At 55.1% G+C, this 24,398-nt stretch overlaps 1 protein-coding gene across 2 annotated transcripts in view; it reads right to left on the bottom strand.

Moving 5' to 3' along the window:
- Positions 1 to 24,398, bottom strand: part of SPTBN4 (spectrin beta, non-erythrocytic 4) — a 94,752-nt gene that overhangs the window by 47,134 nt on the left and 23,220 nt on the right. For both annotated transcript variants that reach the window (XR_008631261.1, XM_055145822.1), the window contains exons 6-18: positions 24,204 to 24,284; positions 23,244 to 23,359; positions 21,274 to 21,386; positions 20,993 to 21,180; positions 20,776 to 20,893; positions 20,347 to 20,505; positions 18,869 to 19,171; positions 17,449 to 17,599; positions 12,115 to 13,066; positions 9,799 to 9,936; positions 6,896 to 7,640; positions 5,086 to 5,288; positions 624 to 714 (exon numbers count right to left, since the gene is read on the bottom strand). Coding sequence is in view for 1 of the 2 variants with exons in the window: in XM_055145822.1 (XP_055001797.1) it covers positions 624 to 714; positions 5,086 to 5,288; positions 6,896 to 7,640; positions 9,799 to 9,936; positions 12,115 to 13,066; positions 17,449 to 17,599; positions 18,869 to 19,171; positions 20,347 to 20,505; positions 20,776 to 20,893; positions 20,993 to 21,180; positions 21,274 to 21,386; positions 23,244 to 23,359; positions 24,204 to 24,284 (3,358 nt within the window). In the remaining variant the exon portion in view is untranslated. The remainder of the gene's footprint in view (positions 1 to 623; positions 715 to 5,085; positions 5,289 to 6,895; positions 7,641 to 9,798; positions 9,937 to 12,114; positions 13,067 to 17,448; positions 17,600 to 18,868; positions 19,172 to 20,346; positions 20,506 to 20,775; positions 20,894 to 20,992; positions 21,181 to 21,273; positions 21,387 to 23,243; positions 23,360 to 24,203; positions 24,285 to 24,398) is intronic.

Here is a 24,398-nt window from a genome sequence, read left to right as displayed (position 1 = left end):
CGGAGGAGCCCCTCCCGGGCCTTAGGAAAACGTTTCTCTCTCGAGTGGTTAGGGTCCAGAGCAACTTCCGGGGAATGTAGGGGATGAAGGCGGCGGCGGCCGCGTCTCCGGAGCCTTCTCTAACGGGACAGGGAACCTGGGCCATCGCTGGGGGTGACCCCCACGGGTGAACCTTCTCCCAGCGCGCAGTATGTGATTCCAGAACACTTTAAAGGGGCGCGGGACCGGGTCTGGCCCATCTTAGACCGAACTTGAACTCTGGGGAGGTGGTGCACCCCACCCCGCCTCCGCCTCATTCCCTCTTCCCGGAGTTCCAATGTCCCTGCTCTGCTCCCCAGCAGCGCGCAGCTCCCGTCTCCGGGGAGAAAGGTGAGCTCCGCGCGCGGCCCCGCGGGACCCGCACACGCGGAAGCGCCGTTGCCAGGAGCGCCGGGGCGGGGAGGGGGGGGAGGGGGGACCTGGAGAGCATGCGCGCTGATCCCCGGGCACGCGCGCCCCCCCTGGCGGCACCGAGTGCGCACCGCTCCGCGACCCACTTAGACGGGGCGTCCCCGCCCCCACTGCGCCTCTGCGCTCCCCACCCGGTTCCCCGCGGGCACCGCTGGACAGCTGGAGGGCCCTACCTCGTGACAGTCCCGCAGGAAGTGCTGGAGGCTGAGCTGGTCGTGGAGCTTCTCCATCCACTGGTGGGCCCGGAGTTGATTTTCTTGGCTCCTGGGTAAAAGGAGGGGGGGCGCGGAGATAGGAATTGGGGAACCGGTTTTCGGGGGCGCTGGCAGCGGCGGGGCTGTTTCGGGGCATCAAATTTGACGGGTCTAGGAAACTGGACGGGATGCAAAGGCATGAAATGGAGAAAGTAAGGAGGGGTGGGAGAAGGTCAAGGAAGAAACATCCAGGGGCAAAGTCAGGACCAGCCGGGTCGGGGAAGGAAGAGAGCGAGCGAGAGCGAAGGAGCATGAGAGAGAGAAAGAGAGAGAGAAAAGAGAAAGAGATGGCTAGAGAGTGAGACAAACACTGGAAAGTGAGAGTCCCTTAGAGAGAGAGAAATCAGAAGGGAGAGCTGCTCCGAGGGAGAGAGCGACAAGGACGCCTCTGTCTAAACAGATACCTCAAGAGGGTGTTACCGGGCGGCGGGTAGAGCATTTGCTTTGCACGGGATAGAAAAGGGTTCCATCCCCCTAGCCCTGGCATCCCATATGGTCCTGTCCTCCACCCAAGCCTGCCAACCCCCCCCCTCCAGTCTGCCAGGAGTGATCCATGAGCACAGAGCCAGGAGTAAGCTCTGCACAGCACCAGATGCGGCTCAAAAAAATAAATAAGAGGGTGTTACTATAGCGATCCAGAGTAAGGCAAAGAAAACACCCAAGTGAGAGAGAAGGTAGGAGAAGAAATTACACAGGGGCCATTCCAGGGAGAAACAGAGAGAGAAGAGAGAGAGAGGGAGGGAGGGAGGGAGAAGAAGAGAGAGAGAAAGAGCGAGAGCAGAGGGGCAGAGGGAGAGAGAATGAGAGAATGGGAGTCGTGGCTGGGACAGCCCAAGCAGAGAAGAGGCAGAAACACCAACAGTAAAATACCAAGTAAGGTCAGAGTGATAGTACAGCAGGGAGGCAGGGAGTGCATCACTGCTTTGCATGTGGCTGACCAGGTTCCATCCCTGGCCCCCCATATGAGCCCCTGGGCCCCACCAGAAGTAAGCCCTGAGCACTTTCAGGTGTGGCCCAAAACCAAAAAAAAAAATTTAAAAATTAACAACAGAAAATAGTAAGACTATAACCGACTGAAGCCCACCAAGAGATGGGGAGGAGGCGATGACCTGGAGCCACAGGGAAGGTGGACGGTACCGTCCAGGAAGGACAGTCCATGGCCTGAGTGAACTGGCCAGACTGGACCCAGGCAGCTGCCCAGAGCTCAGGGCCAATCATCTAAGAGGCTGAGGGACTGAGGTCTCGCCCTGAGGTTCCGAAGTCTCCTACCCATCACTCCCACCTCAGGGTCTCCACACTGACTGTTCCCTCAATGCTCTTCCCCACCCCAATATCCCACTTGCTGGTTCCCTGAGTGAGGCCCCTCTGGGACCACTCGGCAACATTTTCTTTTTTTCTTTTTCTTTTTTGTTTTTGGGCCACACCTAGCCATGCTCAGGGCTTATTCCTGGCTCTGCACTCAGGGATCACTCCTGGTGGTGCTTGGGGGACCTATATGGGATACCAGGGACGGAACTTTGGTTGGCCTCATGCAAGGCAAATGCTCTACTACCCGCTGTACTCTCCGGCCCCACTTCTGCCCTGCCTTCCTGCATCGATATTCACTGCTGTGCCAAGCACTGTCTGACACGCTGTAGGTATATGTCCAGCATGATCTGGTCTCTCTCCCTTACAAGAACCTGGTTCTGTGGGCGCTAGAACATTTGTCTTGTTCTCAGATGTAACCCTAATGCTTCAGTGCCGGGGAACAGGGGCCCAGCAGATGCCTGACACAGTTTTGTTGGATGTATGAAATCAGGAGAGAGGCAGGAGAGGACAGCGATGGAGGGAGAGAAGGAGGGGCTAGGGATAGGCAAAGACTTGATTCTGGAGGAAAAAAGCTTCCTAGGAAGTTACAAAGAGCCAGAGGCGGAGCAGGAAGAAGAACCAGGAAGGACCAGAAACCAGCCAGGCAGATAGAAAACGCCTAAAGACTGAGCAGAAATCTGGTCCCTCCTGCTCCCTCCCCCTCCTCCCAGGCCCCTGGCTTCATCCACCAGGCAGCCTGGCAGAAGGGAGGTGGGAAATCCCTCTGTCCTGGGAGCCTGAGCAAAAGGCTAAGTTCAGATCCGAGCTGGACCTCTTCTTGAGTATGATCTTGACCAAGTCCAAGTCCCTTTCTGGGGAGTGTTTTTGTTTGGTTTGGTTTTTGGACCACAATCCGCTGCGCTTAGGGCTAACTCCTGGCTCTGTGCTCAGGAATCACTCCTGGTGGGGCTCAAGGGACTATATGGGGTGCCTGGGATTGAACCTGGGCTGACCACATGCAAGACAAATGCCCTCCCCACTGTACTATCGCTTTGGTCCCCCAAGTCCCTTTTCAGAGCCTTAGGTGCAAAATGCAGGGAAATTAAACTAGGGAGCTAACATAATATAATATGGAAGGCCCTTGCTTTGCAAGGGCTGACCTTGGCTCATACCCCATAGGGTCCCCTGAACCCTGCCAGGAGTGATCTCTAAGCACGGTGTCAGGAATAAGGCTTAAATAAGGTTTGGGTGTGACCCCCCAAGCCAATAAATAATTTTTCTTTTTTTTTTCTTTTTGGGTCACACCCAGCGATGCACAGGGGTTACTCCTGGCTCTGCACTCAGGAATTACTCCTGGCAGTACTCAGGGGACCTTATGGGATGCTGGGAATCGAACCCGGGTTGACCACGTGCAAGACAAACACCCTGCCCGCTGTGCTATTACTCCAGCCCCTAATTTTTCTTTTTGAGTCACACCTGGCAGTGCACTTGGGGGACCATATGGGATTCCAGAGGTCGAACCTGGGTAGGCTGATTGTAAGGGAAATACCCTACTACCTACTGTACTATTGATCTGAACCCTTTTGTTTTTTTTAAGATGCAGATAAAAAGGGCCTTGCACACAGGGCTGGGCAGATCCCAAGGGAACTGAATCAGAGGAATCCTACACGATGTGAGTCGAGTGTGGACTCAGACCAGGCCCTGCCTAGCCCCATGGCATCAGCTGCCACCCAGCCCTGCTCCAAGGGCCCCCAAATCTGCATGAGTCTGGTGAGTGGGGAAGGGGCAGGAACAGATATGCCTCTTTTCCTGCCACTTTCCTGCCTCACTCAGCAAAGACCTGGGCCAGAGATGTTTTCTTTGGGCTCCCTGGTTCTGACCATTCTGGGCCTTCCTTGTCTATATGCAGCCCTTGAGAGAAGGTGGGGGTCGTGGTGGGTCCCAGTCACTGCTATGTGCCCATAGGCCCCGGATAGGGCACAGATCGCACCGCTTACCCAGCTGGGAAGCAACTAAATGGACAACAGCCAAGAAAGTAACCAAGAGGGAAGGAACACATCAAAAAGAACCAGATGAGGGGCTGGAGCGATAGCACAGCGGGTAGGGCGTTTGCCTTTCACGAGACCGACCCAGGTTCAATTCCCAGCATATCCATATGGTCCCCCGAGCACCTCCAGGAGTAACTCCTGAGTGCATCACCGGGTGTGACCCAAAAAGCAAAAAAAAAAAAAAAAAAAAAAGAACCAGGTGATTGGCAGGAGCGATAGTTACAGCAAGGAGGGTGCTTTCCTTATACATGGCCAACCCGGGTTCAAATCCTGGCACCACATATGTTCTCCCAAGCTTGACAGGAGTGATCCCTGAGCACAGAGCCAGGAGTAAGCCCTGAGCAATGCCAGGTGTGGCTGAGCGACAGAGAACACGTCTAGCAGAGGTGAGCCCCCACGTTTCATACCTGGCACTGTGTCATCCCCTTTGTATTTATAAATGAACTTAAATTACCTTTCCACATAAAAGGGAAATATCCACTTAGGGCCAGAGAGATGAGGAGCGATCCCTGCCAGGAGTGATCCCTGAGTGCAGCTTTAGGCCAGAGAGTAAGGTGCTTGCCCGGCATGTGGTCAATCTGGGTTCAATCCCCATCATCACATAGGGGCCCCTGAGCCTCCAGGAGTGATCCCCAGGCACAGAGCCTGGAGTAAGCCCTGAGCACCACCAGATATGACCCCCCATAACAGCAATTTAAAAAATAAAAATTCTTGGGGCTGGAGCAATAGTACAACGGTTAGGGAATTTGCACAGCAGACCCAGGATTGATCTCCTGCACCCCATATGATCCCTTAAGCAGAGCCAGGAGTGACCCCTGAACATAGAACTGGGGGTAAGGTCTGAGCACAGCTGGGTGCAGCCCAAAAACGAAAACTAAAAAATTTAAAATTACAAAATAACTCATTTGTAAAATTAAATTGAAAACTACAAAATGGAATAGAAATTTTGAAGGGGGCAGGACAGAAAAGACAAAATTGTGAAGCAAAATAGCAGGACACTTGCTTTCCCACCCTCCCATGGGGCTGCCCAGGTCTCCGGAACCTACTTCTCCAGCATCCGGGTCACAGCCTCCTGTGCCTGGGCCCCGTAGGCATTGCCCTGCCGCAGCAGGCCCTGTGCAGCCTGTACGGCCACCTGCATCTTCTGCTGGTTCAGCTCCATTGTGGTGAGAAAATCCCGATGCTGTTTCAACGCCTCCACCACCGACTCCACCGTGCCCGGGAGCTCCAGACCTGACAGGGCGACCTCCTAAGAAGGGGCGGGGGGGGGGTGTTCAGGTTAGCCCCTGCATTCCAGAGCTGTGGCTCATCACTGCTCCCCAAGTGCCTGTTAGCTGTGTACAGGCATGGTCCTACCCCAGGGCCTTTGTCCATGCTGGTCTCCTGACATGCACGTAAGCACCACAAATTTTTAACGAGTCAGCCACCAAAGGGTCTCTTGAGGCTTCCTGAGCTTCACTAATGAGGCTGCAATAATAACCTCATTATTGCAGGTCTCCCCCGCCTCAGGGCTCCCTGTGTGTCCCCTAGAAAGTGATTGGAGTCAGCTTTCTCTGAATAACAGTGCAGGTAGTCAAATTCTAAAGCAATCCTGAAAAAAAACTGATGCCTACTCCTGGAGAGTCTGGAAACTGGGCATTCTCATTTTACCCAAATCCTTTCATTAGGTGCCCATTCCAAATGACTTGCCAGCTGGATCAGCTACCACCACATTTGATTCCTCAAGCGACAAGCACAGTTGCCACCTTGAGAGAACTTACAAACTGTCATTCCCAATAAGGAGATACTCAGGGATCTGGAGAGATAGTGCGGGACTTAGAGCACCTGCCCTGCGAGCAGTTGGTCTGGTCATGAGTTAAAACCCCTGGTGACCCACATGCACTAACCATGCTCCTGGTAGCCCTGTCATCTGAGGCTGGCAGTGCTCCCGCCCACAGTCCCTGACTCCCAAGCAATTTCTAGCTGCACCACAGCCAGAAGTGTGTGGATACCACATAAAGGTGTGTGTGTGTGTGGGGATGTCTCCTGGAAGCTAAGTCACTAAAGATGGGGGGAGGGTCTGTGCCAGCAGGTGTGACCTCTAGTGAACACCACAGGAATGCACTCCTCAAGCACCACAACCACAACTCAAGTCACTCAACTAATAGGCCAAGTCCCTGGGCCCCGTGCAATAGACCAGCATGTAGGACACTTGCTTTACATCCAGCCCACCTGGGCCTGACCAGTATACCATAGGGTCCCCCGAGACCCTTTAGGGGCGAGTCCTGAGTACCAAAACAGGAGTCAGCCCTGAGTACGGCCAGGTGTAGCCCCAAACCAGAACTCTAAAACAGAGTGCAAGCCCCAGGGAGCACTGCGACCTGAAACCAGACCCTCAGGGAGCACCATAGCTGGGCGCCTTTGCAAACCCACCTCGGTCCCAGCAACGATGTAGCAAAAGGGTGAGCGGGGGAGGGAATTCAAAGGAATGGAGCCAGTGCGCCAATGTCATCCAGGACCATCCCGGCCTGAATTACCGACTTCTGTCATTGGTACTTATCCTGTTCTCCCCATAAGATCTCGGAGCCTCGTTAACCCTCGACAACGTAGTCTCGCTTATTTTCTTCCTCCGGATAATCCCCAAGCCCGGGGCAAGAAAGAGCCCAGGGCATTATTCCCGCGCGAGAGGCTCTGAACTGGCGGCTCAGCTAAGACACCCAGCCAGCCGCCAGACCCCACTGCTGGTGAGCACGCACCCGGCACGCGCTCCCCACTCCCGCAGCCCTCGGAGAACGCGACGAATCCCTCTGTTTCCCCATCCCTGCACCTCCCGCGCACTTTCTCCCTCGGACCCCCACCGCGCGGGCGTCCTCTCACCTGGTTGCGCAGCACGCCGCACGCCTGCCGTAGGTCCCGCAGGAAGAGTTGGTAGACGTGCGCCTGCACCAGCGCCTCCCGGCGCTCCTCCCACAGGCCGAGCAGCTTGTGCCAGCCAATTTCCAAGTGCGGCAGCCACTCGTCCAGGGCCAGGCCTGGTCCCAGCTCGGCGCCGTCGGAGGCCAGCAGGGCCTCGCTGGCCGCCACGATGCGCGCATAGTCCTCCTCGTGCCGGTCCACTTCTTCCTTGAGCGCCGCGTGGCGCGTCAGCAGCGCGTCGGCCTCTTCCAGGCTCCCCGGCAACGGGCCCTCGCCCGCTGCCTCCTGAGCGCGCACCAGCCAGTCCAGGAAAGCGTCCAGATCGTGCAGGAAGCGCTGCAGGCGCCCCGCCGCGGCCACCGCCTCTCCGCACGCCTGGGCCGAGCTGGCCAGCGCGCCCCACTCGGCACCCAGCTCCTCCGCGCCCTGGTGCAGCCGCGCCGCCTGCGCCGGGAAGCGCGCGGCCAGCAGGGCTGCCTCCTCCAGGAGGGCCGCCTGGCGGGGCTCCAGCGCTTGCAGGGCCGCCTCCAGGCCGCTCAAGCGCCACTGCAGGGCGCCGCCGGCGCGGGGCGCGCTCTCCACGGCTCTCCGCTTCTCGCGCACCTGGGCGCGCACCTCGGCCACCTCCAGCACGTGGTTTTCCACCAGCAGCACGGCGCTCATCTCCTCTTTGCGCTGTTCCACCAGCTCCACGATGCGGTTCCACCTGTCCAGGGGGAGGGGAGAGGCCTGAGGAGACCTGGACCTCGGCTGGGGCTTCGAGAAGCCAGGTGAGACATCCCGGCCACTGTGTGACCTTTGCAAGTCACTTTATCTCCCGGCGCTGCCCCCTGCCCCCCAATGCCCATGTCGGCCTGTGTCAAACTCCGCTGCCAGCACGTCTGTTGAGGGCAAGTTCTCATAAATGCTGTATAGTGAGCGAGGGCCACACTGTCTTTATAAATGGTCCGGGAAGGCTGGATCAGCTGGAGCCTGGATCCAATCCCAGCACTGCATAGTCCGTCCCTCCCTCATACCGCCTCACCTCCAGCACCACAGGGAGCGACACCGCCCCGCCCCCAGCCATGAGCAGGGGGTGGCCCCAGAGCTCCACCTGGTGTAGCCCCCAAACCAAAAAGCCAAAAACGGGTTGGAACGATAGTAAAGTGGGTAAGGCACTTGCCTTGCATCTGGCTGACCCAGGTTTGATCCCAGACACCCCATATGGTTTTCTGTGTACCACCGGAAGTTGTTGTTGTTGTTATTATTATTATTATTATTGATTTTTTTGGTCACACCCGGCAATGCACATGGGTTACTCCTGGCTCTGCACTCAGGAATTACCCCTGGCGGTGTTCAGGGGACCATATGGGATGCTTGGAATCAAACCCGGGTCAGTTTGCAGGCAAGGTAAACGCCCTACCCGCTGTGCTATCGTTCCAGCCCCCGGAAGTGATTCTTGAGTACACAGTCAGAAGTAAGCCTGAGCATTGCCAGATGTGGCCCTCCAAAAAACAAAACCAAAATAAAGCAAAACAAACAAACAGACCACAGGAAAGGGATTAGATAGATAGTGTAGCGGGTAGGGTGTTTGCCTTGCAGGAGGCTGACCTGGGTTTGATCCCCAACATTCTGAGAGTCGCCTGAGCCCTGTCAGGAGTGATCCGGGAGCACAGAGCGAGGAGTAAGCTCTGAGCAATGCAGAGTGTGGCCCCAAAACAAAACAAACAAGAAACAAAGGCTGGAAGCAGATATCCACATACAGCCCCGCGGAGTAGGGGATGCAAACATTAAAGACACTTGTAAGAATCACAAAACAAGGTCACTCTTCTCACTACAATTTTTTGGAGGGGATGGGGCTTGAAAATAGTTTTCATCAGCTTTTTGGGAATTTGGGAAAACATTTGGAGGTGCTCTGGGGCTACTCTTGACTGTTTGGGGTCTTTTCTGGTGGTCCTTGGGGGACACTGCAGTGCCTGGGCCTTTTGCATGCAAAGCAAGCATTCAGCCCATTGAACTATTTCTCCAATCCAGGAAAAGATTTGTGTGCGTGTGTGTGTGTGTGTGTATGTGTGTGTGTGTGTGTGTGTTGGGGGTGGTGGGGGAACAGGCGGGGCTCAGATATCCAGGGCATCCTCCCTGTGAGTTTTGGCCGACCAAGCTTAGGGACCACATGGTGCTGAAGATGGAACCCTGGTGGATACATGCAAGTCATGTGCCTGTACTATCTCTCAGAACAAAAAATAAATAACAGTAATAATGGTTCTCATCTATTGTCACTGTCATCCCATTGCTCATCGATTTGCTTGAGTGGGCACCAGTAACGTCTCCATTGTGAGACTTGTTACTGTTTCTGGCATATCGAATATGCCACGGGTAGTTTGCCAGGCTCTGCCGTGCAGGCAAAATACTCTCGGTAGCTTGCCAGGCTCTCTGAGAGGGGCAGAGGGATCGAACCTGGGTCGGCTGCATGTAAGGCAAACGCCCTACCCGCTTTCATCTATTACTATGGAAAAAGAATTTCAGAATCTTTACTACAGAAATTGGGATATTAAGAGAAGATAAAAATCACGCTTGGATAAATTCCTGGACCCCAGTAAAGAGTCAACAGGTCATTTCTGAAAATAAATGAACAGCTCATATAGATCGGGGTCCCCATTTGACATCAGCATCACTTACACTGCACTGGCAATTATATATATATATATGTATATATATAATTATATATATATGTATATATATATATTCTGCTGGCTTACTACATCATTTTAGCCTTTCAGGGGGTTGCAATAACATGCTCTTAATATATTTGCATAGATTAAGGAGAGAATCAGGGGAAGGACGGAGGTGAAAATTCCCGCGGTAGTCGCCCAGGGCTCCCCTACCTGCTGTTCAGGTGGTCCTGGCAGGAGCGCACCTCATCGGAACTGGGGTGACCTCCTTCTACCAGTTCCTGGACTGTGTGGTTGACGTCTAGAACCCGGCCCATGAGGCTGTTCATCTCCTGGTCCAGACTCTCAAACCTGCAGAGGACACACATGCTCAGGGAGGCCTGGCCCCTGGGGGCCCAGGGCCACTTGCTTTTGTCCAACTGCTTTGTGGTTCTCCTCCAGACACCCCCCTCCCCTCATTGGCCAGTTCTTTCTTTTTCCCAGTCCCTGTCCCCCTCCCTGGACCTTCAACATTACCTTAAATCTTCCACTCCTCAGGCCGCTGCCTGGGCCCTCTAAGCTGACTTATGGCATCTCATCCCCCCAAGCCCCAGTCAGTCCCTCACTGCTGAGTTCATGACCCCCTAGACCTCCTTCTTGGAGCTTGGCAGCTTCCCTCTTGAACCCGTTTCCAACCTCAGAGCCTCCCATCAGCCTTTTTGGGGATCATCATAGCCATGGGACTCAAACTAGCTTCCCCCAAAGTTGTTTCAACGTTTTTGTTCAGGGGGGCCATACCCAACTGTGCTCAGAGCTGATTCCTGGCTCTGTGCTCAGGGATCACTCCTGATGGGGCTTGGGGGGTCATAGGTGGTGTTGTGGATTGAATCCAGGTCAGCTGCATGCAAGGCAAGCGCTTTCCTTGCTATACTTTCTCTCCAGATCCTCAAAGTTCTTCTGGGGCTGGAGCGATAGTACAGCAGGGAGGGCATTTGTCTTGCACATGGTTGACCCACGTTCCATCCCAAATACTGCCAGGAGTAATTCCTGAGTGAAAAGCCAGGAGTAACACCTGAGCATTACTGAGTGTGACTTAAAAAGAAAAAGAGTTGGTGGGACTGGTGTTGGAATATTGAATGTAATCAATTATTGTGGAAAACTTTATAAAAAATTAAAATTTTTTAAATTTATTTATTTTTAGCTTTTTGAGTCACACCTGGAGATGCACAGGGGTTACTCCTGGCTCTGCACTCAGGAATTACTCCTGGCGGTGCTCAGGGGACCATATGGGATGCTGGGAATTGAACCCAGGTCAGCCGCGTGCAAGGCAAACGCCCTACCGGCTGTGCTATTGCTCCAGCCCCATAAAAAATTAAATTTAAAGAATAAATAAGTAAAAGTTCTTCTGACGTCCCATTTCAGGAACAGTGCCGCCACCCCTGAGGCCAAGACTTGGGGCCCTGTTCTGGACAGTCTATCTGCTCCCATGACCTGTCCATCCTGTCTTTTCCCACATAGGCCCTCCCACATACCCTGCTCCCTTTCTGGGCTCCCAGCCACCACTCTCAGCCCTCCAACGCAGCAACCCAGCACCCTAGGGCAAACAGGGAGGTTTTTTTAAAGCTGGGCAGGTGGTCTCCCTAGTTTAAAACTCTTACCCAAGGGGCTGAAGAGATAGTATAGTGGTCAGGGCAGATCTAGAAGGGAATAGGTGCTTAGGGAGTACTTGTTGAATAAATGGATGGATGCACAGATGGACCAATAGATGGATGGATGTGTACATGGCTGGGCAGGCACATGGATGCAAGCAGGGACGGATGCCTGGATGCCTGGGTAGATGGATAAGTGATCCACGGAAGGATGCATGAATGGGAGAATACATGAATGTAAGCATGAATGAATGCCCAGATGCCCGGATAAATGGATGCATGAATGCATGGGTATTTGTATGCATGGATGCGTGGAGACATAGAAGTAAGCATGGATGGTTGCATATATGCCTGGACAGGTGGATACATGAATGTGTGTGTGTATGCGTGTGTGTGTGTGCATGGGCAGGTGGGTGCAGGCATGATGGATGAGGGGATGATGCCTGCGGGTGTGAATGGATGAACAGATACTTAGTGAGAGGAGGTTCATACACTCATTTAACAGCTCACTAGTAAATCATCTTACAGACAAGTCAGCATCTAATGTGTGGGAAGAGTAATAAAGAAACTTAGTGGGTGGAGGAAGAGAGCCTGGTAAAGGTTAGAGCTATTAGCTAGAGGAACATTTGTCCATGGAAGGTGGGGGCTGCTTGGCCCTGGAGACACTCAGGTTACTTGGCTGAATGTAAGCCTCAGAGTTAAGAGGGGGCGCTTCTGGGAGGCTCCCTGGGCACCAGGCATCTATCAGTATTCGCTCATTTCCTGTTCTGCCTGTGAAGTAAGAACTAATCTTATCCCTCCGGTCTTCCGGAGCCTGTGAATTCCAGCTGAGTCGCCGCCACAGGAACCGCTGAACCAACAAGGGGGTGTGGGTTGGTGCGGACTGGGACGTCGTGCTCACCGATGCTGCACCACCTCGACGTCGTCCAGTGAGTCGGGCACGCGCATGGCGAGCAGCCACTGCTCCTTCTCGCCGATCCACAGCTCGCACGCGTGCACCTCGCCAAACATGCGGTAGACAGCCAAGGCATCTCGCAGCCACTGGCGCCGCAGCGCGGCCACCTCGGTCACCTCGGCGAACAGCTGCTCAGCCTCCACCACACGCACCTGCAGAGCCACGACCAGGGGCCCGGCGCCGCTGGCGCCCCCCAGTGTCGCCAGCTGGCGCCGCAAGCCGCCCACGGGCCCGCGGTGCGCCTCCACCTCCCCGGTGAGCGCGCGGTGCTGGCGCGCCAGGCGGCGGCTGGACGCCTCGTCGTGGCCGAAGTCCCCCGCGGCGGCCAGGCGGTAGGCGTCGCGCAGCCAGTCGAGGAGCCCGTCGAGGTCGGCGCCGAACTGGTGCAGCGCCCGCGCCTCCTGCAGCCGCCGTTCGCGCCGCGCCGCTGCCTCTTCCAGCCGCTGCCAGCGCCGGCGCGCGCTTGCCGCGCGCTCCGCCAGCCCCGCCAGGTGGGCCGTCTCGGCGCCCGCGCCCACCGCACCGCCGGCGGCAGCCAGCTCCTCGCCGCGCTGCAGGGCCTGCTGCAGCAGCGCTCGCCGCCCGCCCAGCTCGCCCTGCAGGATCTTGTGCTGTGCCAGGAGGCGCGCGGTGCTGGACAGGTCGTGTGCGCCACCCGCCGTCCCCGCCGCCCCTGCCGCGCTACCGCCGCCGCCGCCGCCCGCCGCTGCCTCCAGGAGGCGCTCCTTGTCCCGCGCCCAGCTCTCGGCCTCCTCCAGCTCCTGCAGCAGCGCCCAGAGGCTCCTGGAAGCCTCCAGCTCGGCGCGACGCCGTGCCGCCTGCTCCTGCAGCTCCGCCAGGCAGCCATGCACGTGGTTCACGCGGTTGCAGATGACCTGCGGGTCGCACGGCTGGTAGCCTGCGCCGGGAGAAGGGAAGGAATTCCAAGCTGGACACGGGCCACGGAGCTCCCAAGAGAGGTGGTGCGGGCTAACGTCCAGTCCTTGGCCAGATTTCACCAGTTGCCAGGGTTCAAAAACATCCAGGCCACCTCCCTAGCATCCCCAGTTCTTCTGTGCATCAAAAAGGCTTTTTGGCTACCTCTCTCCCAACCCCCATTGCACTCTCTACCTGTAATGTCCTCCTCTCAGCCCACTTAAGGGTCCGCGTTCTGATCTAGAACTCAAAGGGGCAATTTTTTTTTCTTTTTGGGTCACACCCGTTGATGCACAGGGGCTACTTCTGGCTCATGCACTCAGGAACCACTCCTGGTGGTGCTCAGGGGACCACATGGGATGCTGGGAATTGAACCCCGGTCGGCCGCGTGAAAGGCAAAGGGGCAATTTCTGAACCAGTCCCTGCCACATCATGTCCCCATTTCTGCCCAGCATAAGGTCACAGCCAGGGAAATTGTGAAAAGGATAAATGGAGGAAGGATGAAAGGGGGATGGATGGATGGATGGATGGATGGGTGGATGGGTGGATGGATGATGGAAGATAGGGGATGGATGAGTGGACAGGTGGATGTATGGATCATGGATGGGGATGGATGGTGAGGGATGGGTGGGCGGGTGGATTAGGGATGGATGGGTGGATGGGTAGGTGGATGGATGGATGAGTGAATGATTGAAGACGGGATGAATGGGTGGCTAGGTGGATGGATGGATGATGGATGGGGTGAATGAGTGAGGGATGTGTGGGGAGGTGGATGGATGGGTGACTGGATGGATAAATGGGTGGATAGATAGGTGGATGGGTGGGTGGATAGGTGGGTGGATGGGTGAAAGAATGATGGAAAACGGGATGGATAGGTGGATAGGTGGATGGATGGATGGATGGATGGGTGAATGGATAGACAGATGAACATATGGATGGGTGGGTGGGTGGAAGGATAGGTCGGTAGATGGGTGAATGGATGATGGAAGATGGGGTGAATGGGTGGATAGGTAGATGAATTGATGATAGATGGGGGATGGGTGAGTGAGGGATGGGTGGGTGGGTGTATTAGGGGTGAATGGATGGTTGATGAATAGGTGGACAGATGGGATTTGGATGGATGGATGGATGAATGGGTGCATGGGTGATGGATAGATGAGTGGATGAACAAGTGTGTGGGTAGATGGATGGATGAGGGGTGGATGGATGGAGGGATGGAAGCTAAGATTCACTAAACCTTAGAATCTGTGATTTTTAGTGAAGCTTCAGAATGAAACCAAATGTAATGTCTGCTTGTCAGCAATTTTCAGGGTTCATCTCATCCTCTGTGGCACTGTCTATTAGCCCCAATTAAACCTTCCTCCTAACTGCTACTCTGTGACTAGAGGACTGTGAAATTAACTTAATGGTCCTCAACCAGCATTTCTTTCATGGAAGAGAAGAGAATGAATAGAATGTGTCAGCATGTAGGTGAGGGGAATTACTGCATTGTAAAACCTTTGTGCCTCTCTCTCTCTCTCTCTCTCTCTCTCTCTCTCTCTCTCTCTCCATGAAACTTGGGGTCATGAGGTACATGTAATTCTTACTGAATAAAAATAGTGTGGAGGGGCCGGAGACTTAGAACAGAAGTTAAGTACATGCTTTGCATGCAGCAGGGCTTGGTTTGATGCACAGAAGCACATATGGTCCTCCAAACATTACTGGGTATAGGTTTGGAGGCTTCTAGAACACCACCAGGTATGACCCTGGAGGACCCCAAGCACTGATAGGGTGGCCTGGGTAGCCCTCAGTGCTGCAACACCTAAGCACCATTGCATCCTTGGGCTGGCATGAAACTGCCAGCCCAGTCAACTGAGAGATGCTGGGGAAGGTACCTGAAGCTCTTGAGTACTGTTCCCCCACCCCTCAAAAAAATATATAGGATTTTTTTTGTTTGGGGGCCACACCCAGAGGTGTTCAGGGATCACTCCTAACTCTGCACTTAAGAATCACTCCTTGGGGTTGGAGTGATAGCACAGTGGGTAGGGCGTTTGCCTTGCACGTGGCCGACCTGGATTGAATTCCCAGCATCCCATATGGTCCCCTGAGCACCGCCAGGAGTAATTCCTGAGTGTAGAGCCAGGAATAACCCCTGTGCATCGCTGGGTGTGACCCGAAAAGCAAAAAAAAAAAAATCACTCCTTGTGTATAGCCAACTGAGGCTCGATCCCCAGCAACCCAAGTGCCTCCAGGATTGATCTCTGTGCACAGAGCCAGGAGTGATCCCTGAGCACCACTAGGTGTGGCCTTAAAATTTAAAAAATAAATAGAGGACTGGAATAATAGTACAGTGGGGGAGAGAGTCTTTCTAGCATGAGGCCAACCCAGGTTCGATCCCTGGCATCCCATAGGGTCTCCCCAGCACTATCAAGGAGTGATCCCTGAGTGCAGAGCCAGGAGTAATCTTTGAGCACTGTCAGGTGTGCCCCCCTAAAAAAAATAATTAGAAATACGATAAAGGAGTGAGACAGACCAGCCTCAAGCCCTCCCGATGGTTCTGTGGCTCTGGGCCTCAGCTTCCTCATCTGTGAGAAGGAACAAAGCTGACCACACTCCCAGTGTGCATACTGCATCAAGGGACCCTGACATCAGGCCACCGTGTGCCCACGTGGAACACACCAGCAGCCTCTATTCTCTGACTCCTTTCTGCACTGTAAGGCTAACTGAGGGGCGAGTCATCCAGCCGCCCCCAGTTCCTGCCACCCCCAATTCTCATGAAAGCCCACATGGTGATCTCATTCCCCATCACCAAAGCCCACTCTCTCAATGATGTCCTTTGTCACAGCCTCTTCCTGAGATGCACCCAAAAGGGGCACAGAACTCACACACAGGGGGAGATGTGGGCAGGGGTCTGGGCTGGAGGGTGCTCTCCTGGGCTGTCCCCAGCAGTGGCCCTGCCTGGCTTCTGGCAACACTGTGCACCTCCTCTTTCTTAGCTACCTCTTTGGGATTTGGGGGACACCCCACAATTTGGAACACACCCAGAGGTGCTCAGGGACTCTTCCAGGCTCTTGTGCTCAGCAGTGATCCCTGGTGCTGCTGCAGAAATGAAACTAGCTTTGGCCACTATGCCAGGCAAATGCCCGAATTCCTGTGACTAGTATCTGGCCCTCTAAGTTATGTCTTTGTTTTAATTTTTTGGGGGGGTATGGGGAGGAGACGACACCTGGAAATACTCAGGTATTTCCTGAGTATTTAGTACATAAATACTAGTATGAACTCAGGGGTCACTCCTGCTGGAACTCAGGGGATCATGTGGGATGCCAGGGATCATACCTGGGCTGGCCACGTGCAAAGCAAGCACCCTGCCTGCTGTACTTTCACTGGCCCCTCAACTATGTCTTGGAACAGAGCTCCCCCACTCCTGGCCCCAGGTGGGCATGTTACATGAATGGGGCCAGTGTGATCACAGAGATATCTGCGCCAGTGCTAGTTGGCTGAGTGAAGATGATGGGACCCTTGGGTTGAGAAAAGCGTTCCTTGAGTCTTTTTTATTTGGGGGTGGGGTCACACCTGACAGTGCTCTGTGGCTATTACTGGCTCTCTGCTCCGGAGCGCCCAGGTAATGCTTGGGGAACTCTATGTGGTGCCGGGGAGAGAAACTAGGGTCACAGCAGAAGTTACTGCATGCAAGGCAGATGTCTGACCTCTACTATCTCTGGCCCCTCCTTGGGTCTTTTGCCAGACTAGTGGGGGAAGGGCCTCTTTCCTCTGCAATCTACTGGGGTGTGGATGCAGGACTGAGGATACCAGGTTTTTGGCAGATGGGGAGGGACTGCCTATGGGACCTATAGAGAGGAGAATCAGGGAGAGACGGGATTTCAAAAGCATCGAAGCGCCACTATCCCTAGATGCAGCCAGACCTGAAGCCAACGTAGCTCCCTGGGCACTTTGGTTACACTGGCCAGTGCATTCGCCCTTCCTCCACCAGCTAACTGAACTGAGATTCTCTCACTGCCTGCTAAACAGCCCTGTCTAAATAGTACCTTTCAAACTATCTTTTTGGTTTGCTTTACTTTGGAGGTCACACCTCGAGGTACTGGAGGGGGGCTACTTTCAGCTCTGTACACAAGGGACCATGTGGTACAGGGGATTAAACCTGGGCTCCCTAAATGTGAACTATGACTGAAGACATCAAGTAGGGGGGGAAGCGGGTGTGCTCCAGAACCTTCCGTTAGAGACCCAAATTCACCTGATGATACACCCAGTCCGGTGCTTCCAAAGACAGGGGGCTCCCTCTTTCCTGCCATCCCCCCCGAGACTTTCTGCTTCTGTTATCCCCTGCCCTGGGAGAAGTCTCCACCCCAAGCCCAAGTCCCGACTCACCCTGCAGCTGAGAGAAACGCAGGGCAGCTGCATTGAGCGCCTCCACGCGCTCACTCTGGGCCGCAATGTCCCCCTCCAGCAGGCCGTGCTTCTGTAACAGATCCTCGGCCTCCACCAGGTGCTGCCCACACTCGCGGGACAGCAGCTGAGCCTGCCAGAGGAGGCAGCACTGAGCAAGCAGTTGAGCGGGGGCCTCAGTCCCCGCCCCCCAGTCCCCGCCCCCGCTCCCATTGGCCCAGCTCTGCTCCTTCAGTCACCCTCTCTAGCTTGCTTTCTGCACTTCCAGCCCTTCTCTCCATCTGCCTCTCCTCTCATCATTTTCTATCTCGGGGCTCTTTCTGTGTCTTCAATCTCTGTCTCCTTACCGCTCCGGTTCCACAATTTCCTTTTTTTTTTGGGGGGGGGTTGCCTCCCCAGAGGTGGCTGAAGGTATTCAGCCCAGATTGCAGGATTGATTGTTCCCTGCTGAGGGGGTGAGAACTGTTATTTGGTGCTGTGTGGGCCCAGTGGTGCTGAGGACACCAAGGCCACACCCAGAGACACTCCTCAGGGATTCAACTTGCAGCTTCTGGCAGACAAGGTATAGATCCCAGCCTCTTGGTGTTTCTTTGGCCATACCCAGCAGTGACCAGGCCTTACTCCTGGCTTTGTGCTCAGGGATCACTCATGACAGGGCTCCAGGGACCATATGAAACGCCGAGGAGAGAACCTGGGTCAGCGACATGCAAGGTGAGTGACCTAACCACTGTACTATCTCTACTTTTCTGCCTCTATCTCTGCCCTTCTCCTTTGCACCTTGTCTCTGTCCCTCTCTTTGCTCCCTTCAATCTTATCTTCGTATGTATTTCTATTTCTTGAATAGATTCCATTTTCTCACATAATTTCCCTGCAGGCATTTAGAGAGCCATTGCTAACTTTGTCTCTTTCATCTTTCCCTCTTGCCCTCCCCCTCCCCCCTCTCTTTAATTCCTCTTTGCCTCTTAAACTATTACCATCTCCCATGGGCTAGTCTCTGCCCCTACTCTCTGTGTCCTTCTATATCTCTCTCATTCTTTTCCCTCCTCTCAACCCTCTCCCCCACACACCCATATACACACACATTTGGGGATGGGGGGAGAGAAGCCGCACCTGGTAAAGCTCTATCTTACTTTTGGCTTTGTGCTCAGGGATCACTCTTGGAAGTGCTCAGAGGACCCTTTGGGGTGCTGGGGATCAAACAGGAGCCTGCGCGTGCAAGGCAAACGCCCTCTCTCTGCCTCCAGTCCCTTTCTCTCTCTCCCTCTCTCTGTCTCCTTCTCTCTTCATCAATTTCTGCCTCCCCCCACCATCACTGTCCATCTGGCAAACACTTCCATGACTCTAGGCTTCCTTCCCGTTTCCAGCACCCCACATCCCTCCCGGGCCCCTGCCGGACCCCCACCTGCATGTCCTCCATCCAGTCCACCATGTACACCATCTCCTGGAAGACCTTCTGCAGGGCCAGGTTCTGCTCCAGCCGCGTCCTCCGAGCACCGACCAGCCCAGTGAGCAGAGCCCACTGGCGCAGGACACTGTCGCGCTGGGCAGCCACCCGCCGGGCATCGTAGTAGCCCTCTGCTGCCAATGCTTGGGCCAGCTCAGCCACCCCCTGCACCCGCTCTTCGTAGGCTGCGATGTCAGCCTCGATGGCCTCGTGCTTCTTCATGGCCGCCTCCACCGCCGGCAGCTCATAGCCAAAGTTGTCCTGGAACAGGATGGGTCAGACATGTGTCCATGGGGCCTCAGGTCTCTGCCCTGGACCTCTGTGACCCTGAAATCTCCCCCACCTGCTCCTGTCATCCTGGAGGCCAACACCCCCAGTCCATGTCACCTGGGGACCAGCTTCACCATCCCATTACCCTGGGAACAGTCTTTCGCTTTTTGGGGGTGCTTTTGAGGCCACACCCAGCAATACACAGGGGTCACTCCTGGCTTTGTGCTCAGGAATAATTCCTGGCAGTGCTTGGGGGACAATATAGGATGTCAGTGGATTGGCCATGTGCAAGGCAGATGCCTGACCCTCTGTGCTTCTCTCTGGGACCAATTTTATCCTCAGTATCTACTCTGGGGACCAGACCCACCAATCCCTAGTTACCCAGGAGACCAACTGCATCACCCTGTTACCATGGAGACCAGCCTCATCACTCCCAGATGCTCTGACGACCAGATCCTTGATCCCACTACCTTGGGTCAGTCTTATCACCCCCTGCCCCGGCTGCTCTGGAGACCCGACCCGACCTTTCCTGTTATATCGGTTTGCTCGCAGGAGGCGGAGTACTTCCTGTGGTGCTCAGGGCTTACTCCTAGTGCTTAGAGATTACCCTTGGCAGTGTGCAGGGGACACTATAAGTGCCCGAGATTTGAACTGTTGGCTGTTGCAAGGCCAGTGTGCTACTTACTGTATTCTCTCTCTGCCTGCAACGCCCCCATTACATTTTTAAAGTTCTAAATTTGCCCCTAGTCAGGCAGTCAGTCCATTCTTCCATTGGGGGAAACTGTTTTCCTTTATCCTGTTCCTTAGGAGACCAATTTTCTTCTCCTGAGTTACCTTGGACACCAGATACAACCTCCCTGTCACTTCAGCGTCTAATTAAATACTCTCCCTCCTCCTAAAGGGACTAATTCTGTCCTCTGGGTTTCCCTGGAGATCAGCCTCACTCCTGTTACTCTGGAGACCAGGCCCACTCCCCTCCTCCACCTGTCACCTAGGAGACCAATCTTCTCTTCCCACCATCATTTGTCACCTAGGAGATTAAAGCAACACATCCCTTGTTGCTTAGGAGATCATGTCTCCAGCTTCATCACTGGTCCTAGTTGCAGCCCCGCCCAACCTTCCCTTTCCCCCGGAGCCAAGCCCTACACGGGGCCGCTGCAGCGTACCTGGGAGACCAGGCGCTGATTTTCATTCAGCCAGCTCTCTCTCATAGCCACTTTGTGGTCAAACCTCTGGGCCAGTAGCTCCAGCTTCTCCTGCCGGATCAGCTCAGCCCTCAGTGCAGCTTCCCGTTCGTGCTCTGCCTTCTCCAGTTGTCCCCAAGCCTGGGGAGATGACAACAGACAGTTTCACTCCAACCCTGCCTCTCCATGGACCAAGTCTGGCTTTTTTGGGGGCTGTTCCTAGTACTCCCAGGACCTTCATGCGAACTGGGTGTGGTGGACATCACGTTGCTTCCTCATGATGCTTTCCAGCTACAAAATGATCTGAACAAACCTCCGGTCCCTGCTATCTCCAGTGCAAATGGACTCCTTGGCCAGTGCACAACCTGACCTGCGTGCCAGAGCAACCCTGCTCTGTCCCCTCCACCTCACCTTGTCGATGTCCCAGATGCCACAGCCCTCCCGCGGCACAAAGAGGCGACGGTTGCAGGCACGCAACTTGCTCTGGATGCTGAAGAGCAGCACCTCCAGGTTCCCCTTCTCCTGAAACCTGAGGAGGCTGGAGCTCAGGACCAGCGACCGACCGTGGCTCCTCCACTTGCTGCCCTCCCTCCCTTCTGGGGGGTTGGGGGCACGGCAATGGGCTCACTTGACAGGCTTTTCCAGCGTGCAGTAGGCCGTGAAAGCCTGAAGCTGCTGCTGTACCCCACTCAAGGAGTTGGCGAACTTCTGGTTACTGATGAGGCTCACAGTGCGCTGAATCCAGGCCAGCAGCTCAGCCGCCAGCTCCTCGTAGCGCTCAATGATCTTGCCCACTTCCAACACCTGGTCTAGGACCTGGCCCAGGCAAAGGCAGCTGGGGTCAGAGCCACACCCCAGATGTGCGCCCAGGTGATTTCCACATCCCATATCTGGACTCCTCCTCCTTACCTTCCCGATCCTCTTCCCCTCCACTGCCAGCGCCTTCATCTTGGAGAAGTAGTGGTAGAAAGAGACCACGTAGGTGATGATGGACTTCTCATCCGGGGCCTCCATGTTCACATCTGGGGGAGGGGTGGGCAAAGGAGAATGGGGATGCACGATGGTGAGTACAAAGAGAGTGACTGGAGGTACTGAGAAGGGGCTGGGTGGAGGGAGCCTGTACTCTTACAAGCTGTGTGACCTTAAACAAAGAAACTAGCCTCTCTGTTTCTCAGTTCTCAATTCTATCTTTCTACCATCCACTTCAGGACATTTGCACTTGTCATTCCCATTGTCTGGAACACTGTTCCTGCTTCTGTGTGGTGAACTGCACTCACTGTCACAGGCTCAGCTCAGCTTAAATTTCTTTGGACCAGCCTCCCTGCCCACCATGTCCTGCCCACCCATCCTGCCCACCTTGTCAGCTGACCTCCTTAGTGTATCCTTCCTCAGCACAGCTGGTCAGGAATTGTAAATCAAACGATTACTTATGGGTGAGAGCACAAAGGGCCAAGCATAGATGTTGCATACAAGAGGCCCAGATTCTATCCTGAGCTCTGTACGGGGCTCACTCAGCACTGCTAAGGGCAACCCTGAGCACAGAGATGGGAGTAGCCATGAGTATTCCCAAGCATAGCCCTCAAACAGAAAACCCAAAAAATCACTTCTGTGATGAAAGCGCAGCTTGAGATTGATGAAGACAGCCTAGGCTCTTTTTGTTTCTTTGTTTTACTTCATGTGTCGCACCCAGTGATGTTCAGGGGTTACTTCTGGCTCTGCACTCAGGAACTATTCCTGGTGGTGCTCAGGGACCATATGGGATGCCAGGGATTGAACACGGGTCAGTCGTGTGCAAGGAGAGTAAGTGTGCACCCCCCTCAAGAACAAAAAATAGGAAAAACAAAGTTGTACATGTTCAAGTTTCAATCATACAATATTCCAACACCTGTCTCTTCACCAACTTATTTTGGTTTGGGGGTTCACACCTAGTGTTGTTTGGGGACCACTCCCAGGTCTGTGTCCAGAGGTGCCCAGGGGATTATACGCAGTGCTGGGATGGAACCAGGGTCAGTCACCTACTAGGCAAATGCCTTACCCGCTGTGCTATCTCTCCAGCCTGACCCTCATTCTTTCCCACCTCATGCAGTGACAGAACTGACATCTGCCATGCGCCAGCCACTGGCAACAGAATTCAGCTAGGAAAGGTGGGGCAGAGGAGTGATGAAGACTCAGAACTCTGAAATCACAAGTCCTGCTTGCTGGCTTTCTGTGTGACACCAGGCAAGGGACTTCACATCTCTGAGGTGAAATCAGATGTGACCGATGCGCCCCCCCCCGCCCCCCGCCAGGTCAGTGTGAGGAAGGAAGGGAAGGGGCCATCCATTCTGGTTAAATTCCCAGTCATGTCTGATGCAGCTAGTATGCGATCAGGGGAGGAGGAGCAACCGGTATTGCAGAGATGGGAAACGGGGGTGTCAAGGGTGAGATCACAGACCCGGAATGAGGCTAAGTGCCTTAGGGTGGGATGGGGGAAACACTGAGATTGGGAAATCGCTGGGTTCTGAGGACTGGTGTGTGGCTAAGACCTGGGAAGGGCTGGGACGGCAAAGGGTCGATGGGATTGGTTCTGGGATCCTTTGGGGGCTGGGGTGAGGGAAGGAGAATTGGATTTTGGAGGAGACGGTTAATGAGGGGTGGGGGTGTGGGGGTGGAAAGGGAAAAGGGTGAGACCAGACGGACTTAGGCAAGGGGACAGGTGGCACTGGAGACCCAGAAAACAATGCAGGTGGGCGGGGAAGGTGGCAGGGATAGAAAGAAGGAAGCTCCAGATGGGGATTCCCAAGGGCCTTGCAATCGGGGCGGGGGGTGATGTGGGGGGGTCAGGCAGAGTTTGGACCTGTGGTGAGGACGGTGCTGGGGTTGGGCCACGCGGGGCTCACCCTCGGGGTCCAGCAGGCGGGTCAGCCCCAGGTGCTGCTCGGCCGTGCGGAAAGCTCTCTGCAGGTTGTAGTTGGCGTTGGACTTGGTGAGTTTGCTGAAATCCACGAGATCGGGCCTGCACAGGGCACAGAGCAGGCAGGCAGCAGGCAGGCCCCGGCGCCAGAGGTGCAGGTGAGCCAAGACCTTTTCATCCAAGTCCCACCCAGAGCAAAGGATGGGGGCTTGGCAGGAGCCCAGGGAGAGGAGGTAGCAGCAGGGGACGGGGGGCAACTGCTCACTGCTGTGGAGTTGCAATGGCTGATGTGCTGGGCTCCATGGCCAGCAGCTCTCTGGGTCCACCTGGAGGTGTCCCCCTCCAGAGCTCAGTCACATGTGAGGCAGCACCAGAAGCCTGCGGCCACTTTGGGCAAACAACTTCCTCTCCTTGTGCCTCAGTTTCCCCCCTTGGGCCTGCACCTTGTAGAATCCCTGAACAGGACACGCCTAGGGCTCGAGTCCCTCGGGATGTGTCACCTTTGTGAGCGTGAACTCCTTTGCAGCTTGCGGGTGGCCAGGGGTGTGGCCGAGGTTGGGTTTCCCTCTTCGAGTCCTAGTATGTGCCCGGGATGTGAATGAGTGCGTGTCTGCAGCCGGGAAAGTGGATTTGGGGCCTCTGTGACACCAGAATAAGCCCCCCCTCGCCCCACCTTGACTACTAGACTTCCATTTCCCCAATCTGCTAGGGGCAGATTCCTGACACGGCATCCTTCTCTCACACACTTAGCACCAGGTCCTTAGGCATAAGGAGGCGGGTGGGGCTACCCTGATGGTAGGAGTGTCTGCGAGGGCAAGGGTGTGTGGCCAGAGCGAAGGGAACAGAGTCGGTGTGGAGAGGAGAGAAACGTGCCGCCCGTGGCCCTGTGGTCCACACATGCTTGTGAAGAGATGTGGGCTGAGGGGCGAGGGCGAGGGGTAGGTACCTGTGCCGGTGGATGAGGGCGTTGAAGGCCAAGCCGTCCCGCCAGCTGGTGGTGAAATTTTGGATGTTCACCTCAGGGTAACTGGCAGCGAGAACAGGAGAAATGGACAGATGGAGAGTCAGGGCGGTGGGGGAAGGGTGAGGAGAGTAGGGGGAGAGGGAGAGAGAGAGAGAGAGCCCTGTTTTCAGCAACACT

The sequence above is a fragment of the Sorex araneus genome, chromosome 8 (assembly GCF_027595985.1).
Source record: "Sorex araneus isolate mSorAra2 chromosome 8, mSorAra2.pri, whole genome shotgun sequence".
Classification (NCBI taxonomy): Eukaryota; Metazoa; Chordata; class Mammalia; order Eulipotyphla; family Soricidae; genus Sorex; species Sorex araneus.
The sequence above is the reverse complement of the archived record's forward strand: the minus strand, read 5'-3'. Positions and strand labels throughout refer to the sequence as shown.